Source organism: Gekko japonicus, unplaced genomic scaffold (genome assembly GCF_001447785.1).
Source record: "Gekko japonicus isolate JY-2015 unplaced genomic scaffold, Gekko_japonicus_V1.1 scaffold1002, whole genome shotgun sequence".
NCBI classification, from domain to species: Eukaryota; Metazoa; Chordata; class Lepidosauria; order Squamata; family Gekkonidae; genus Gekko; species Gekko japonicus.
In genome coordinates, this window is record NW_015172033.1 from 637,573 (window position 1) to 656,366 (window position 18,794).

Consider the following 18,794-nt stretch of genomic DNA (forward strand, 5'->3'; position numbering starts at 1 on the left):
AGTTGCCTCCCTACGGAGATAGTCACATGGCAGCTGAATGGGGAAAAGGTGCCCCAACAGCGTTGCCACAGCATCCGTGGCGATCCCACCGCAGCGTTCCACTCCAGCATTGTTGCAAGGCAGGTGTGTTGTGACAGGCTAGGCAGGCAGGACTAATGGGAGTCATGAGTTGAGGAGGCTGAGCCAAGCATTTGTCACTGGCAGGGGTCGGAGCGGGGCAGGGCACAGGAGCACACACCCCTTAAAGAGACCAGCTTCCATTACAAGCACTGACTATCTGTCAGTGAAGAGGGGGGTGTCACTGGTCAGCCCCACGGACATCCCACAGTGGCACTCTGCACTTAATGTGCACAGGCAACCCAGAGAGTGATGACAGACAAGAATGTGGATGTGAGAGTGCCCCCGCTCACCACCGGCCTCAGTGTACAACAGGGAACCCATGATGTCGAGAGCATCCCCATGCCAACCCACCCTGCTGGAGGCTCAGCAGGAGGAGGGGCAGGGGGCACAGGGGGGCCTCGAGAGACTCAGACAGGTCCCCCAGCAGCCTCTTGATGTGCCCCTGTCCCTCACCTACATCCCTCGCTATGGTAAGAAGCCCCTCCAGGTGCCCAGCAGCCGCCATTACAGATGCTGCTGGACCCTCCATCCATTGTTGCCCCTTGTAAAAGGCATCCTGCCACTCATGACAGCTCTCCAGTCACTCCCGCTCAATTGCACATGGAGGAAATGGTGGGCAGTATGGGCTGCGCTGGACATGGGCCCTGTACCCCAGCAAGGGGCCAGAATCCCCCCGGGGCCACCAGCAGCTGTGACACTTGGCCCAGTAGCTGCTGCGCCACCACTGCCCCACCTGTCTGCCAGGGCAGGGTTGCTGCCATCTGAAGGCATTGAGTCCGCACTCCGCATCACCTCCTCCTCCTCAAGTGCCAGGGACCCCACAATGCCAAGTGACTGCAGGACCACAGAGGCTGCCATTGCCATGCACCTCCTTGGGGCCAAGGCGTGTTGTTTGTCCACAACATCAGCAGTGAATGTCAGGGAATAGGGACCTGGGCACAGGGAGAAAACACAGCAGTCAGTCCATAGGAGATCCCAGGTTGGCTCTGAGCCCTTGTACCCTGGCCACTTCTGGAGGCACTTCACCTCCCTGGCCTGGGAGCCTGGCCACTTTGATCTTCCTCCCCATCACTCAGCTCAATCTCCTTGCTAGACATATGGGGGCCCAGTCCTTGGCAAGAGGTCCCAGGGGTGTCACAGGAACACACTGGCTGTGGAGATGGGAGCATGATAATGGTGGAGTTGCCCCTCCTCTGTGGGGGCGGTAGCTGGCTGCTACTGCTTCCTTGATCATCCTCACAGACCTTGGAAGGCAGGCCCATAGCAGCATCCCCACTCTGTGAGTTGCTTGGGCAAGTTTGTTCCTCAAACTTTTTATTACATTGTATATACATTTACAGCTTGGGCAAAGCAATCCTGTGTTACGACTGCTCTGTGGTGGCAAGCTATGGCACAGTTGCCGTGCAGCTAGTTGCCTCCCTACGGAGATAGTCACATGGCAGCTGACTGGGGAAAAGGTGCCCCAACAGCGTTGCCACAGCATCCGTGGCGATCCCACCGCACTTCACCTCCCTGGCCTGGGAGCCTGGCCACTTTGATCTTCCTCCCCATCACTCAGCTCAATCTCCTTGCTAGACATATGGGGGCCCAGTCCTTGGCAAGAGGTCCCAGGGGTGTCACAGGAACACACTGGCTGTGGAGATGGGAGCATGATAATGGTGGAGTTGCCCCTCCTCTGTGGGGGCGGTAGCTGGCTGCTACTGCTTCCTTGATCATCCTCACCTTGGAAGGCAGGCCCATAGCAGCATCCCCACTCTGTGAGTTGCTTACGGGGTAAAGAGACATTGTTCAGGACTGTTGTGTACTGGGTTTGACGCGTAGAGAAGACAGACGCTCAGTGATTAACAGCTCATAGTTTACTGGTACACAACACAACAACACAATACCGGTCAGGGTGGCCAACTATATACAATTCCTGGGGGCACACCCACCAGTCCCATTGGAAGGTTTGAACTTCCCCCACAGTTCCGATAGGTGCTAACTGGGAGGCTCAGGATCCTAGTCCCTAAAGATTGGGTTGCATACCGCCGGCGCCTAGTGGTGGTCAGCGGACATAACACTCTTCCCCCTGTAGTATGAGCCCAGCCTAGGTGATGTAGTCTTTGAGATAGGCTGGGGGCCAGTGCTCTCACGTGGAACGCCTCGGAGCAGGAACCCGGGGCATTGGAAGCCCTAGCTGGTGGAATTACCGGTGCGCTCGGCTGCAGTGGTGGAGGAGCCTCTTCTGGCGCCGGGGCAGAGGCCGGCGGCCCATTGTCAGGCTGTGTCCCAGGGACGGGAGCCTGCTCCTGCAAACTGCCATCGGCGGTTTCGTGGTCAGGGCTGTCTGGCAGGTCTGCGTCACAGTTACCTGGAGCAGGAGCATTCTCCGAAGCCGGGAGCAGGTGGCGTCTCAGCTGGTCGACATGCCGCTGCAGGACCTGGCCATCTTCTGTGGAAACCTCATAGGACACAGGACCTGTGGCGTGGAGTATTCAGCCAGCTAGCCATGGGGAGCCCTTGCCGTAGTTCTGGATGTATACTGTGTCCTCCAGGAAGAACCCGCGGGGTGTCTCCCTCTGTTCGGACAGACTGTGCGACTCTGGGGCCCTATCGGGATGTAGTCTGTCCAAGAGAATTGTGGGCCGCCGACCCATCAGGAGTTCTGCCAGGCAGCGGCCGTTGACTGGGTTGGGAGTGGTTCATTGTGCCAAGAGGAAATGGGCCAGATGGAACTTCCAGTCTCCCTCCGTCAGGTGGCTAAGGGCTTCTTTAGCGGTGCGCACCATCCATTCCGCCTGCCCATTGGTGGCGGGTTGGAACAGGACAGACCTCATGTGCCTGATCAGGTTGCTGCGGAGGAACTCCTGGAACTCTTCGGATGTGAACACTGACCTGTTGTCTGAGACGATGGTGTTGGGCAGCCCGTGGGTTGCGAAGATCCACCGAAAGGCCCGGATGGTGGCCTTGGAGGAGGTGGCAGAGACAGGGCTTATCTCCAGCCACTTCAAGTAAGAGTCAACCGTGACCAGAAATAGCAGTCCGTGAAATGGTCCGGCGAAATCAATGTGGAGCCTTGACCACGGCGTCCTGGTGGACTCCCAAGATTGTGTGGGTGTGCTTGGCGGAGATGGCTGGATGGCTTGGCACATTTGGCAGCGCTTCACCCAAGCCTCCACTTTCGCATCAATTCCCAGCCACCATATGTAACTCCTGGCCAGGGCCTTCATGCAGACAATCCCTGGGTGGGCTTCGTGCAGGGCTTTTAGGACTTGGTTACGCAAGGCGCTGGTGACTACCACTCTGTCCCCCCACAGTAGGCATCCCTTATATGCGGACAATTCATCCCTGCGTGCTGTGTAGGCTGCGAACTCAGGGCTCGCTGTGGCCACGGGCCACCCCCTCACAAACCAGCCCAGAACTTGGGAGAGGATCGGGTCCCTGACCGAGTGGCAAGCAACATCCCTGGCCTGAAGAGGAGACTCAGGGAGGTCCTTGACCTGCAGGACATGGAGCCGGGTCGGCCTCAACAGACGGCAGGGGTAGGCGGCTAAGGGCGTCAGCATGACCCATAGCCTTCCCGGGGCTGTGCTCGAGGGCATGGTTGTAGCCGGACAGAAAAATGGACCACTGGAGGACCCATGGTGAGAGGACTTGTGGTGTCTGCTGGTCCGTGGCAAAGAGGCCGAAAAGAGGGCGATGGTCCATGGGAATGGTGAAGGGCCGGCCGTAGACAAAGTTGTGGAACTTCTTTACACCCACCACGATAGTGAGACCCTCGCGGTCAATCTGGGCATAGTTCTGCTCTGCCGCCGACAGTGTCCGGGAGTACTACGCAATGGGCACCTCCCACCCGTCCGGGAGCCAGTGGGCCAGCATTGCACCCACGCCATAGGGGGAAGCACCACAGGCCAGAACCACCAGCAAGGATTCATCAAAATGAGCTGGGACTTTATTAGAGACAAGCAGTGCTTTGACACCCTTGAATGCGGCGGCCTGGCAGGGGCCCCAAGACCACGTCTGGAGCTCCGTCTTAGATTTGGGCAGGGGAGCCTCAACGATGGCCTTCACCTTGTCCCTAGCCGGATGGCGGCTGTCCGCATCGACCATGAAGCCCAGGAAATTAACGGATGGAACCCCCAGCAACCACTTCTCCCACTTCACTTTCAGCCCGGCCTCGTGGAAGCGGCGGCGGACAGTGCACAGTCTGGAGGCGAATGATCCGTTTCAAGAGAGACTCCATCATACGTTGAAAAAGCCCCAGGGTCACGCTAACCCCAAACTGCAGTCTCTTAAAAGCTCCCCTATGAGTCATGATGGTCTGCGCAGTGGCGGTTGCCGTATCAACCAGGAGCGGTTGGTAAGCCTGGGTGAGATCGAGTTTACCAAAAATCTTTGCCCCCACAAAAGTGGCTAGCACGTGGCTTACTACAAGGACCGGATAAGCATGGTCCTGAAGTGCCTTATTTAACATGCACTTGTAATCCACGCAGATATGGACGTCCCTGTTCGGCTTAACCAGGGTGATTATGGGGGCTTCCCACGCCACGTGGGAGACCAGTTCCAGGACTCCTTGTTCTACAAGACAGTCCAGTTCTGCATCTATTTTCGGCTTCAGCGTGAATGGGACCTTCTTGAAATGCATGCAGATCGGGGCACGTGGGGGTTGAGCTGCAGGGACACGGGGGGACCAGTGTAGCACCCCAGAGTCCCATCAAAGACAGCTGGGAACTCCTGGCAGACCTCGCCGAAGTCCTGCGGGGCACAGAGCTGCATTCCTGCGATTGAGATTCCCAAAGGGGTGAACCACACACGGCCCAATAGACTGACCAGGTTGCCCTCGACCACAATCAAGTCCAAGTAATTGTCAAACCCCCGGTACTGGAGCTGGAACCTCCCCATACCCCGTATAGGAACACAGTTCCACTAAAAGTTCATAAGGGTCATGGGAGATGGGCATAGGCAGGGGCCTCCATTCAGACACAGTCTCTTAAGGGTCTCCTCCAAAATGATGGAGGCTGCAGAGCCAGAATCCAACTCCATGGATCAAAGGGACTCCTCTATCTTGACCCAGACCTGGATTTTAGGGGCTGAGGTCTGGCTAGGGAGTCGAAGTACCTGTTCCTCCAGTCTGCTCGTGATGAGGTAGAGCTCTTCTTGGGATGCATCATTCTCATAGTGGGTGGCAAACTGGCGGTCCCGCTGGGGTTGTGATGGAGGGGCTTGGGACCCCCGGGAGCAGCAGGCCTGGGCGATGTGGCCCTTGTGGTCACAGCTCTGGCATACTGTGTCCCTAAAGCGGCAAGTTTTTCGGTTGTGCTAGTCTACGCAGCTGGCACATTCCTGATGACCGGACTCTTTGCCGTGAGTAGAGCAAGGTGCAGGTCTAGTATAGGTCAGAGTTCTTAGTATTGGCAGCCAACATTGCCCAGCTGCCATTGCTGTTTGTCATTCAAGTCCCTTATTTGCATACCCAAATATTCCCCGGGGTGGCTGGGATCCAGATGGTCCCATATCTGCTCTTCAGTGCTTTCATCTATCAGTCAAACCTCACTGTGGTGGTGGGCCTTTGTGCCAATGGCTTTGTCCCAACAAAGCGGTCCAACACTCCTTGTTGGGCCATGCCAGCCCATTAGGGCCAGCCACCTCCCACAGGGCCGCTCTGGAAATAACCAGCCATGGCATTGCCCCCATGGAACCCTGTCCCAAGATGCCTCCCCCCATTCTTCCACAGGGTGAGTTGGCCTACCCACCGATCATTCCTGTGCGTTGTGTGGCTGTGGGAATGGCAGTCTGTCCCCTTGCCTTACGCTCCTGCCCATCTGCGTCTATTTCTGTGGCTGCAGTCTTGCCAGGATGAGGTCGCCACCCCTATTGTGTCCATCAGGTCCTTGTTGCTTCATCACACACTCCTGCTGCTCCCTTCCAATGGGTCCCCAACAGACCCTAACACCTCAGACATGCACAATGATCCAACTTCATTAAAGGGATCCAGGGAAAAGGGAGCAGTTCTCGTGGGATTGTGACAACCTGAAACTGGAAGCCCGCTCGGTCATTTGCCATTAAGGGTGCCTCTTCAATGGCAGTGGGGAGGGAATGACCAGGATGCTGGATGTGTCTGGGTGCTTACAAGGGCAGTTTCTGCTGTGGTGTGAACGCTTGATGATGTTTCAGCTGCGCAGTTGAGGTGTTGCCTCTCACCACTGGATCAGCATCTGCATATGGACCAAAACAGATGCAGGAGCAGCCAATGACATTCCTTCATGGCAAAATGAAGGCCCATTGGCAGTCCCGCAGGAGCTACCATGCACTGAAAGGGGTGCTATATCTGGCGCTCTACTGCCACAAGGGGGTCCCTTGGGTGGAGGATTATGTACCCTTCTCACCTGAGTCAGCATCCTGTAAACATCATGACAATTGTCAGCATCCTGTAAGCTTCATGACAATTGTCATACTGTAAAGCATTCTCCAAATAAAAAATATAAGCAGATCCTTAACAGGAACAATCACATTAATAAATTGTAATATCAGTAGTTTAAGAAACAAAACAAAATAATTCAAACTTCCATTTTGCAAGCCTAATCTATGGAGAAAACAGTGTATACATTTTGGATTTTAAAAAATCCAAATAAATGCATAACTGTCTCAAAAAGAACTAGTTTTATTTCTTGGTGGAAATGTGCTCATTTTTATTATAAAAAATCTACACCATGTAGAATATGACAGGTATTCAAACATTTTATTTTAAACACTAACTGGATGATGAAGAAGAAAATCACTAGGGTGGAGCATGTTCACGTTCCATTAGCACCAATGCTTACTTTATCCCCTCATAAAGTGCTGCTGAGATAATTGCTGCTGACAGATTTATTCAAGGTTCATTTCACTTTTTCTCTAGTTTTTCTCTAGTTAGAAGTGCAGCAGAGCCCATGGGAAGATCCACCCCTCACACCTGTTAGGTTTCTTCATGTTACTAGGGCCAGTTTGGACATGTCACTTTGAATTAGCATTGTACAAGGGCACTAAGTGTGACAATTACTTATCACAGGTTTAACTTGGAGGGGAGGGAGTGGAGGAGGAGAAAAGTTTCTAATTCAAGTCCGAGAACAGTGTCAGAATACGTAATTTAAACCCTTTAATGCAGGTTGTATGAAATTCATTCCAAAACTTTCAGAAAGGTTCCCATGGTAGATATCTGAAGGCTGGTATAAAGGAGGCATATTCTACCTTTACGACATGTTTTAGAAAAATAAAATCAAAAACATTTCTGATAAACATTGAAGTTCAGAATTGCTCTGTTAAGTGTCCTGGCATTCTGATTTCTTGTATTCCAATGCTCTATACAGTAACATCCAAATAGAACCATTTTTTGTGCCAACATGTAAGCCTTCTAAACAGGGAATCCCTTTTAAGTTCAGTTGTGAAAGGCGAGTGTTGGGGTTTAATATGTTTCAACTTCTTCAAAGCACCAGCATGGGAACTAAGAAAGCAAAAGCTTATGTCAGCTTCCAAGGAAGGAGACTCAGAAGCTAAGGTTTTTCCAGTTTTAAATTATGTGTACAGACTACTGAAAAAACAGTGGTTATTATAAACCTTCTGGAAGATGAGAGAGGATTAAACCCTAGCCCTTTTGTATACAACAATCCCGTTACAGTGCAAATATGACATCACTTCAAACAACAGCCATTTGTACTAAGAGACTGGCATTGTATAAATAATCTGGGGAGCAGCCACTGTTATGTGAAGGGAGGGAGAATTGCCCTCTTTTGGGGCAATGTTGCAATAAAACCAACATTTGCATGTTGCTACTGACAGTGGGTGACCAGAACTACGCAGAACAGCGTATCTTGGAGATACAATGAATATGAGATGAGAAGAGTCCAGCCAGCTTCCTGACTTCGAGAGTGGGTGCAGTGACTTGCTGGAGAAAGGACCAGAACTTTCTATTCTTCCCCCGTCTACTAAACTTGACGTGCTTTTAGCAAGTTTTTTTTTTAAAAAAACTCAATTAATATTTTGTTTAATGATGGGGGAAATCTTAAAAAGTATGAAACATTCTGCCAGCCATACACTAAATTAAAGAGTGCAGACTGTGGCATATGACATGAAGGTCATGTACTGTTGCTTTTCAGAGCACATTAAGATCAGTCTCTTCTCTACCTGAACTAGAAATCCTAGGCAGAAATTCATAATGCTTTCAATTGACCTGTGGTTCAGGTTGAAGAAAGGGTGATGTTTAAAAGACTACAGGAAAAAAAGTATTAGTGGAAGGTGATTAAATGAGAGACATGATTAGCCTCATAACAACTGATGGCTCATCATGTTCCACTCTTCAGTTTGCCATTTCCTTCAGCTGTGGAAGTGTTGTTTGTAGTTTTGGATGTATTTTTGTGGGGGATTTTTTACTTTTTAAGATTTCCCCCATCATTAAATAAAATATTGAGTTTTTAAATTTTTTTTGCTAAAAGCAAGTTCTCCCTCCTCCACCCCTTCTCTTACTCTGTGTCTCTCTCACTCCCTTATGCCTACTGTCATTCTGTGTCACTTTTTCTGCCTCCCCTACCTCATCACACTTTCCTTCTGCCTCAACTGCAGCATGGGCTTTCCCAGCTGGCTGCCCAGCAGCTACCTGCCACCCACTAATAGCACTCCTAACTCTCCTGGCTGCCCACCTGCTCAGCAACTCCCCCCCAGCAACTCACCTGGCTGCCCACCTGCTTCCCCCCAACACACACCAACAACATTGGCGACTCTCCCAGCCAGCCGCCTGGCAGCTCTTCCCCCCTCAACAGTCGTGGTTACTCTACCAGCTGGCTGATCAGTAGCTTCCACACACACCAACCAAAGCAGCAGCAACTCCCCAGGCTACCCACCCAGCAGCCTCTCCCACACACACATACACCAATGGCTCCAGCAACCTCACCTATCTGCAGTTTTTCCACCTCAGTGCAGGCACAGAAAACCCTTGTGTTTGGGGGGTTACCCCCCCCCAGTGTATTGTTTTAATGTTTTCTGCAAACCTCAGAGGGAGTCCCCCAAGTTTTCAGAACTATCTGTTTACAGTCAAAGGTCAAAGTCATTTATTACGGTATTACACCAGCATGAAGCACAGAATAAAACATACCATAGTCATTGCCCAAAATCATTAAATGTTTTAGATAAAACTATAATAAACTTTGTATAAGAAATTGTAAATAAGGAATATATTGTGAGAGTAGGATTTTAACCTTTAAGACTTCAAAATATAAAATTATATATATTATATTGGCTTATGTCGTACGTCATGTTTCCTTACTTTCTTGAATGTTCAGTCGAGTTTTGCAGGCTGCTGCACAGTATTTCAGACAAAGTACAGTCACCCATGGGTATTCTCCCCAGAGCAACATTTTAACATATCCTGGATTTGAATACCCAGGGTTTTTATTGAGCCAAGGGGAGATATACTTTGAGTGATTCATTTAATAAAAAGGGTAGTAAAGGAGGACATGTTCTGTTATTTCTATCTCACCACTGCCACAGGGACATAACCTTTCATTCAAAGGAATATTTTTATATCGCCCCGCTACTACTGCTTGGCATCTAGCAAGAGTGAACGCCCTCCAATGGCTTGGGATCTCCAGTTGAAATAGGTATTCCGCTGGGGCAGATGTATATCTGACTCGTCGTGAAGCTAGCAAAGCTGGTGACCTCGCTACATCACACCTCCATTCAATGTCTAAGACCTTTTGCTTTATCAAAGCTTTTGCTTGCTCAAGACCCATTTTGAAAATCAAGTGAGGAGAAAATTCCATTTTGCCTAATTATCAATTATTGTCTTTTCCCATGCAGACTGAAAACTGTCACTAAGAATAAGGGGGGTTAGCCCCTTAGAGGTGAGGTCTAATTTCAGCCATAGATTGATGGAGGCTAGGCACACCCTAGCTGATACTTTAATCATGCCTGGCTCCAGTCTCAGATTTGCATTTGAGACCCATCTGGGTAATTGAAGAACTGTTCTTAAGAATTTTGATTATACTTGTTCTAAAGGAACAAAATAGGAATGTGGGGGCCCAAGTAGAGTTCCATATAGTCTACCTTGGTGCGTGAAAATTTGGCTATAGTTTGAGCAGACTTTTGGCCTATTTCTGTTCTATGCTTACAATGAGCTTTCAATGCACCAGATGCTTAAATTATCATGCCTAGATACTTAAAACCAGTGACTTGCTAAATCTTCTCTCCATTAATACTCCATTCCCTCTGCTTAGGTTTTTTCCCCCTGAAGGCTATCACTTTAGTTTTTTGGTAATTTATTATTAAGTGCTTGTCCCTGCAGAATCGACTAAATGCCTTTCAGGCTCTCCTTAACCCCACTGGAATTTCTAGAATTCTAGAATTACTGTATCGTCTGCGTGCAGTAATACCAAGATCTTACACAGCAGTGGGGCCAGGACAATAGAAGCCCTCCCACTTTTGCCCCCCCAAGCACCAAGAATACAGTGTATCACTTGCCCCAGCCTGAGAGTTGTGGCTCATACGCAGCTCTCTGTTTAGAAACAGGCCTTAATGTGATAGAAAGAGCATGGCTTATATCAATTAAATACTGGTTACGAGTGCACTACTTTGCTGACTGTGGGAGCTTCTTATACCAAATGCTGTCTGAATCCACCTCATCCAAATGGATTGCCTACATAGAGAAGAAAAATAATGACAATGGGCTTATCCATGGATTCCCTATATATGCTCCCTCTCAGAAATGTACATCAATTAATCAAACATAGAATCCTAGACACTGAAATGCAAAAATTAGTGATGCAAATAAACCCTACTCCCCTTTAAATTTTGGAATTTTTCCAATTGTGGGCCATTCACCTTCTAATTTATCAGCTCTCCGTGCCCCAAAATTGCACAGAGCACTTGCACTTGCTAGATGCAACACCATTCCATTTGCAGTTACTTATGGAAGATATAATAGGATTCCATATTCAACTAGACTCAATTCATGGTCTAAAGACCTTAAAACAGTTCTAGATTAATCTTTTTGGGAATCTGTATGGACGTCCTATGCCACTAAAACTAAAACAATTAACATGCAACAACAAAATTACAAAATTATCACAAGATGGTACCTTACTCCCTTGAAACTACATAAAATTAACCCAATGTACTCCCCTTTATGTTGGAAGGGCTGCGGAAATGTTGGGTCTTACACCCACTGTTGGTGGGAGTGCCCGGTTGTAAAATCCTTTTGGCAAAGAGTATTAAAAGAAACCGTAACCCTAACTGGATATAAAGTATTAATGAAACCCGAACTTTTAATTTTAAATTGTTGGAAAGACTTCAGTATTCCACAATACAGTAAAGAGCTGCTTACACTTTTAATTACTGCAGCCAAGACAACAATCCCCCAGCACTGGAAAGATACACATAAGTTGAGCTTAGAATCTTGGTTTTCCAATATATGGAACCACCTTTTGATGGACAGAATTTCAGACAGACTATCCTGTTATGAATCTTCTACCCAAATAGATTCCTTTTACGGAAGATGGCATTCAATTTTAGAACGTTTGGAATATATTTTAGGACAACTCCCAACCTCGCAGCAATCACAATATTATTCCTTTATTCGTAAAGACTGGGTGTTATAAATATCTTATTTTTCGTATATCAAAATTTTAATTTTACTATCCGGTGACATATTTAGATGTTAACTGAATTGTATAATCTTGGGATCTTTTTAATATTATGTTTTGGTTTGTTTAGATAGTTTTAGAATTGTTAATGTTGTTCTCTGTTATATTGTATGTCACACGTCTATATTTTTGAAACTAATAAAATCTGTAAAAATGTTAAAAAAAACAACTAGACTCCGTGCATGTAACCTAAATCAAGTTGACTCTATCCTCCATATTTTACAGCATTGTTCCCAATATGATGATATATGTTCTACATTTTAGATCCAATTTTATCTAATATGATAGGTTGGCCGGATACTTTGACGGTGTGCCATATTCTGAATGATTCGTCACCCCAAATAACTGAAAAGGTAGCCTTATTCCTAAGTCTGGTAATCAAGGATCGATTGCGTAATTTCTAGATGTATACAATTAACTTATTTTTCCTTGTTATCTCCTTATCTGTTTATTGCTTCTACCTGTACTCTGCTATATGCTAATAAAGGTTCTGATGACTGACTAATAGCCACTGATGCACTTCTGCTCCATATGCTTATCTAATTCCCTCTTGAAGCTGTCAATGCTTGTAACCACCACTACCTCCTGTGGCAGTGAATTCCATGTGTTAATCACTCCTTGGATGAAGAAGTACTTCCTTTATCTGTTCTAACCCAACCGCCCAGCAATTTCATTAGGTGCCCACCAGTTCTTGCATTATGAGAAAGGGAGAAAAGTACTTCTTTCTCTACCTGCTCTATCCCATGCATAATCTTATAAACCTCGATCTTGTCACCCCTCAGTCGTCATTTCTCCAAGCTAAAGAGCCCTAAGCACTTTAACCTTTCTTCATAGGGAAAGTGTTCCAACACTTATCATTCTAGTTGTCCTCTTCTGCACTTTTTCCAGTGCTATAATATCCTATTGAGGTGTGGTGACCAGAACTGTACACAGTATTCCAAATGAGGTCACACCATCGATATATACAGGGGCATTATGATACTGGCTGATTTGTTTTCAATTCCTTTCCTAATAATCCCCAGCATAGCATTGGCCTTTTTTATTGCAGTTGCACACTGTCTTGACATTTTCATTGAGTTATCTACTGCAACACCAAGATCTCTCTCTTGGTCAGTCTGTGCCAGTTCGGATCCCATCAATGTGTATTTATAGTTAGGATTTTTGGCTCCAATGTGCATCACTTTGCACTTGGCCACATTGAACCCCATTTGCCACGTTGACGCCCACTCACCCATCCTCGAAAGATTCCTTTGGAGTGCCTCATAATCCTCCCTGGTTCTCAAAACCCTGAACAACTTTGTATCATCCGCAAATTTAGCCACTTCACTGCTTACTCCCAACTCCAAATCATTAATGAACAAGTTAAAAAGCAGTGGACCAAGTACTGATCCCTGTGGTACCCCACTGCTTACCCCCCTCCACTGAGAGAACTGCCCATTTATACTCACTCTCTGTTTTCTATTAATTAGCCAGTTTTTGATCCATAAAAGGACTTGTCCTTTTATCCCATGATTTTTGAGCTTACTTAGGAGCCTTTGATGAGGAACTTTATCAAAAGCTTTCTGGAAGTCAAGGTAAACAACATCTATTGGGTCCCCCTTGTCCACATGTTTGTTCACTCCCTCCAAAAACACTAACAGGTTAGTGAGACAAGATCTTCCTTTACAGAACCCATGCTGAGTCTGCCTCAATAGTTTATGTTCATCAACGTGCCTACTAGTTCTTTCCTTAATAACAGTTTCTACCAATTTACTCAGTATCTATGTCAGACAGACTGGCCTGTAATTTCCCGGATCTCCTCTGGAACCCTTTTTAAAGATGACAGTGACATTAGCTACCTTCCAGTCCTTGGGAATGGAGGCTGATTTTAATGAAAGATTACATATTTTTGTCAGGAGATCCACAAGTTCACATCTGAGTTCTTTCAGAACTCTCGGATGTACGCCATCTGGGCCCGGTGATTTATCAGTTTTTAAGTTGTCTATCAGTCATAGGACCTCCTCTCTCGTCACCTCAATCTGACTCAGGTCTTTCAATACCCCTTCCAAAATCAGTGGTTCTGGAGTGGGCAAGAATTTCTCATCTTCCACAGAAGATGAGGCAAAAAAAAAAAAAAGCATTCAGCTTCTCAGCCGTTTCCCTATCATCCTTCAGTACTCCTTTTACCCTTTGGTCATCCAAGGGCCCCACTGCCTCCCTGGCTGGTTTCCTGCTTCTAATGTATTTAAAGAAAGTTTTATTGTTGATCTTTATGTTTTTTGCTATATGCTCCTCATATTCCCTTTCTGCCTGCCTGATCACAGACTTGCATTTTATTTGCCACAGTCTGTGTTCCCTTTTATCAACCTCACTGAGACTAGCTTTGCACCGCTTAAAGGAACCCTTCTTAGATTTTATAGCTTCCATTACTTTGTTTGTTAACTATACAGGCTTTTTTCTACACCTATTTGAGCCTTTCCTGATCTGCGGTATATATTTATTCTGAGCTTGTAGGATTGTAGTTTTAAATAGTCTCCAAGCTTCCCCAATTGTTTCGACCCTTTCTACTTTTCCTTTCAGTTTCTTCCTCACATATCTCCTCATATCAGAGAAGTTACCCCTTTTAAAGTTAAAAGTGGTTGTGTCAGTCTTTTGGGGCAACTTCCTATTTATATAAATGTTAAACTCAATAACATTATGGTCACTGTTCCCAAGCAGTGCAATCACTTTTACATCTCTCACCAGGTCTTGGGCGTTACTTAGGACCAAATCCAGGATTGCCTCTCCCCTGGTAGGTTCTATGACCATCTGTTCCATAGCACAGTCATTGAGAGTGTCTAGAAACTCTTTTTCCCAACTTGAACACATATTGACCCAATCAATGTGTTGGTAGTTAAAATCACCTATTATGACACAGTTATTCCATCTAGCCACTATCATAAATTCATTCATCATTTTATAATCCTCCTCTGTCTTTTGAACTGGTGGGCAATAACAAAATCCCAGTGTTAAGTTTCCTTTTCGGCCCACTATTTCAACCCATAGCTTTTCCAGTAGTCAATCCAATTCTCTTATCCCTTCAATCTTACTGGACTGTATACCCTCTCTGACATACAGAGCCACTGCACCTCCAACCTTTCCCCCCATCCTTCTGATATAATATATAACCAGGAATCACCGTATACCACTGATTTTCCTCATCCCACCAAGCTTCTGAAATACCCACAATGGCTATTCCCCCCCCCCAACACCAAGCATTCCAATTCCCCAATCTTACCCCAGACACTTCTAGCATTTGTAAATAAACATCTATAGTTTCCCATGCATGTTAAGCCCACAACCTTCCTCTTGCTGCCTCAGGACCTTGCCAGGCAGTCCATATCATTAGCCACAGTCTCAGTGGACAATTCTAATCCATTTCCTTGTAGAAAAGTAACAGCTACCCCATCATCTCTTTGAGATGAGCCATCCCGAACCAGAGACTTTTAATCTCCTGTCGGCTTTCCCCCAATATTCAATTTAAAAACTGCTCTGCCACCTTTTTGATTCTAAGCGCCAGCAGCCTGGTTCCTTCTCGGGACAAGTGGACACCGTCTCTTTTGTACAGCTCCCTCTTGTTCCAAAAAGCATCCCAGTGCCTAACAAATTTGAACTCTTTTCCCCTACACCATCGTCTCATCCACACATTGAGACTCCTGATCTGTGCCTGTCTCTCTGGCACTGTGCATGGAACAGATAGCACTTCTGAGAAGGCTACCTTGGAGTAGAAATACTCATAAAGGTGAGTATTTCTTATTGATATGATGTAATTTAACAGATGTATGGTACCAAGGGTGTAGACTTTCCAATTTCTTGGGAGGGGGGGCTGGGGCTGGGTCAGAGGCATTGCTTTGCTAGGAGCAAGGGTGGCTCCCGGGGGAAGCTGAGCACCTTCCTGAAAATTTCGGCGGGGGCTGACGCCCCACCGCCCCCACGAAGATTACGCCTATGTATGATACCATCTTAATATCAATTTGAGATCTTGGGTTCTTATGTTTAAAGATCAGGATGACAAACTGAGTGATGACCAAATTTTAAGCCAAATAGGGTCAGCTAATGATATTGAGCAGTCTGAATTCCATGCGACTTGGTATGTTGTTGGAACTTCAGAGGAGTGGGATAATAGTTCCTTGTAGAGGATTGAGATCATACCTTTGCATGATTTAACATCCTTTTAGAGAATTTTTTAAACAAGAGTAAATGGCCTGGTTTCTTCAGTTGTAAAAGTAGACTTTTATATATTTCTTGTTTGTAGATATTCAAACCAGTTGATTGTACAGTTCTGTTTATGTTCTATTTCAGATTTGTCAAGGAGGACAGAATTTTTACTTATATATTTGAAGCATATAATATTATTGTCTCTCCAGACTTTGAAAGAAGTATTTAGGTGGCCAGGACCAAACCATGATTGGCCTATGAAGATGGTAAGTAGAGAAGGATGAAGAGGTAATACTAATTTCAATTTGTCCCATACTTTCAATGAGTTATGTAAAAATATGTTGTCATGTAAGTTTGTTGGTCTCTTGGTAGGTATATCCCAGAGAATCTCCTGGAATGATCGAGTTTAAATAGGAAAGTTCCATCCATTTCTAATCAGCATTGTAATTTTTGCTATACTACTTTATGATTCCTAATAAAGTGGAGGCTTCATAATATAAGGAGAGGTCTGGTAAGGACAAGCCACCATTTTTAGGTAGTCTTCGTAGCGTTGCAAAACTGATTCTATGTAATGATTTGTTCCACACATATTTCAAGATGCTTGTCTGCCAGCATTTTAGTGATGAATATGGAATTGTGATAGGAATGGCTCTGAAGAGATATAAAAATCTGGGGAATATGAAAGACTTTATGACTTGTATTTTGTCTATCCAAGACAGGAGAGGTGATGAAGTAGATTTAGGTAAGTCTTCTAATGTTTTTGCAAGTGCTATATGATTGTATTTAAGCAAATCAGATATATGGAGGGGAATAAGAATCCCCAGGAATTTCCAGCAACACTTTACCCAACTGAAATTGTAGTTTTGCTTGATGTACTCTCTGTGATCGTCTGACAATTGTCTGCCTCTTGTTAGCCGCCCTGAGCCTTCGGGGTAGGGTGGGATATAAATCCAAAGATAAATAAATAAATTAAATAACTAAATAAAACAAATGGGTAGGATAGAGGATGGTCTTAGAGCGGTTAATCATTAAGCCTGCTATGTCTCCAAAAGAATGTAGCAGTGTAATTCTGGCAAGGATTTTCTGGTTGTGTTAAAAATAGTCTCAAATAGTCCGCGAAAAGACTAAGTTTCAAATGGTGGTTTTCTAATAAAAAGCTATGAATTTGCTGGTTGGAACGGATTGTGTGTGCTAACAGCTCAATGGCTATTGTGAACACCAGTGGTGAGATTGGGCAACCTTGACAGGTGCCTCTAGATAAGTTAAAGTCTTCTGAACAGGTTCCATTTGTTTGAATACAGGCCGATGGTGAGTGGTAGATGGCTTTAATCAGGCTTAAACATTTGAGTCCAAAGTTCATTTGTTAAAAGAGAATTCAAATAAAGAGTTTCAACCCCGTCAAAAGCTTTTTCAAAATCAACTGACAAAATAAATGAGGACTGAATGCAATGTTTTTGGCAGTATTGGATAGCATTTAATACTTTTTATGTATTGTCGGTGATTTCCCTGTGAGGGATGAACCCAGTTTGGTCTATGTTGATATAAAATTCAATTATATGATTGAGTCGGGATGCCATTGTTGCTGTGCATATCTTATAGTCCTGGTTCAATAAGGAAATAGGTCTGTAGGAACTAGCCACCGTCAAATCTCTATCTGGCTTAGGTATGAGCACTATTTTTGCTTGGGGCACAATTCCTTCTTCCAACACTTGATTGCAAGTCTGCACTACAGGGCCTGCTAGTAAGAAACTGAATTTTTTATAGAATTCCGCAGTAAATCCATCCCTATGAGGGGATTTATTATATTTGAGTGATTTGATTACTGCTTGGATTTCTTGTGTTGAGATAGGTTCCTCTAGCCATTGTTTATGCTGAGGTGATATATTTTTAGGGAGAGGATATTTTGACAAAAATCCATTTATGGCTTTTAAAGATGGAGAGTCAGATTTATATAAAGATTTGTAGTAGTCTGGAAGATTTCAGAAATGTCTTTATTATTATGCTTCAATTGACCATTCTTGTTTCTGATTGCATGAATGGCATTTTCTGATATTCTTTTCTTAAATTTCCAAGATAACAATTTAATTGATTGTGCTGTTTTGAACCAGTATTTTTGTTTGACATAAGCTATTCTTTTTTGTATTTGGGATACTTCTATAGATTCTAGCTTTTTCCTTTCCAGCAATAACTTTTTTGTATATGCATTTTCTACCGTAAAGTCTACATTCGTCTTCCAATTCTTTAATTCTACTAATCATTTCTTGTTTTAATTTGTTTTTCTCTTTTCTGTAGGTAGATGCAATGGCCATGAATTTACCACGAACAACTGCTTTTAGGGCATCTAAATGCTGGGATACACCACATGTTGAGTCGTGTTGAAGATATTCTTTGATTTCAGTTTCTATTGAGTCTGTAACTGATTTTTAAAATAAAAGTTTTGAGTCTAACCTCCATGTGTAGTTGCTTGTTGTGTTCTCTCCAGTTTCCATCGTGGTTTCCGTCCAGGAGTGATCCGAACATATGCTAGCACCTATTTGTGCATCTGTAAAGGAGTTGGAGATGATTAAGGATGCTAGAATAAAGTCAATTCTTGTATGTGTTTGGAATCTGGAGGAAAAATAAGTGAAGTCTTTTACTGTTGGGTTCCTCATGCGCCAATATCAATAAGACTGACATGATTTAGAATTGAGGCTAGTTTTTTCTTTCATTTGATAGTAGTGTTCAAACTAGGTTTGTCTAGATTATAATTAATAATGTAGTTAAAATCACCTCCTATTACACAGGGATCAGTGCTAAAGGTCTCAAGCTTATGAAGAGTGTTTTTGATAAATTCAATTTGACCTTCATTGG

General features: G+C 45.1%; 1 protein-coding gene across 1 annotated transcript in view; it reads right to left on the reverse strand.

The window, feature by feature from the left end:
• The window catches only part of LOC107118316 (FAS-associated factor 1), a 207,026-nt gene extending 188,585 nt beyond the window's left edge, over window positions 1-18,441 (reverse strand). The window contains exon 1 of the mRNA XM_015420620.1: window positions 18,393-18,441. Coding sequence (XP_015276106.1) covers window positions 18,393-18,398 — 6 coding nt within the window. The 5' untranslated portion in view covers window positions 18,399-18,441. The remainder of the gene's footprint in view (window positions 1-18,392) is intronic.
• Between the last annotated feature and the right edge of the window lie 353 nt (window positions 18,442-18,794).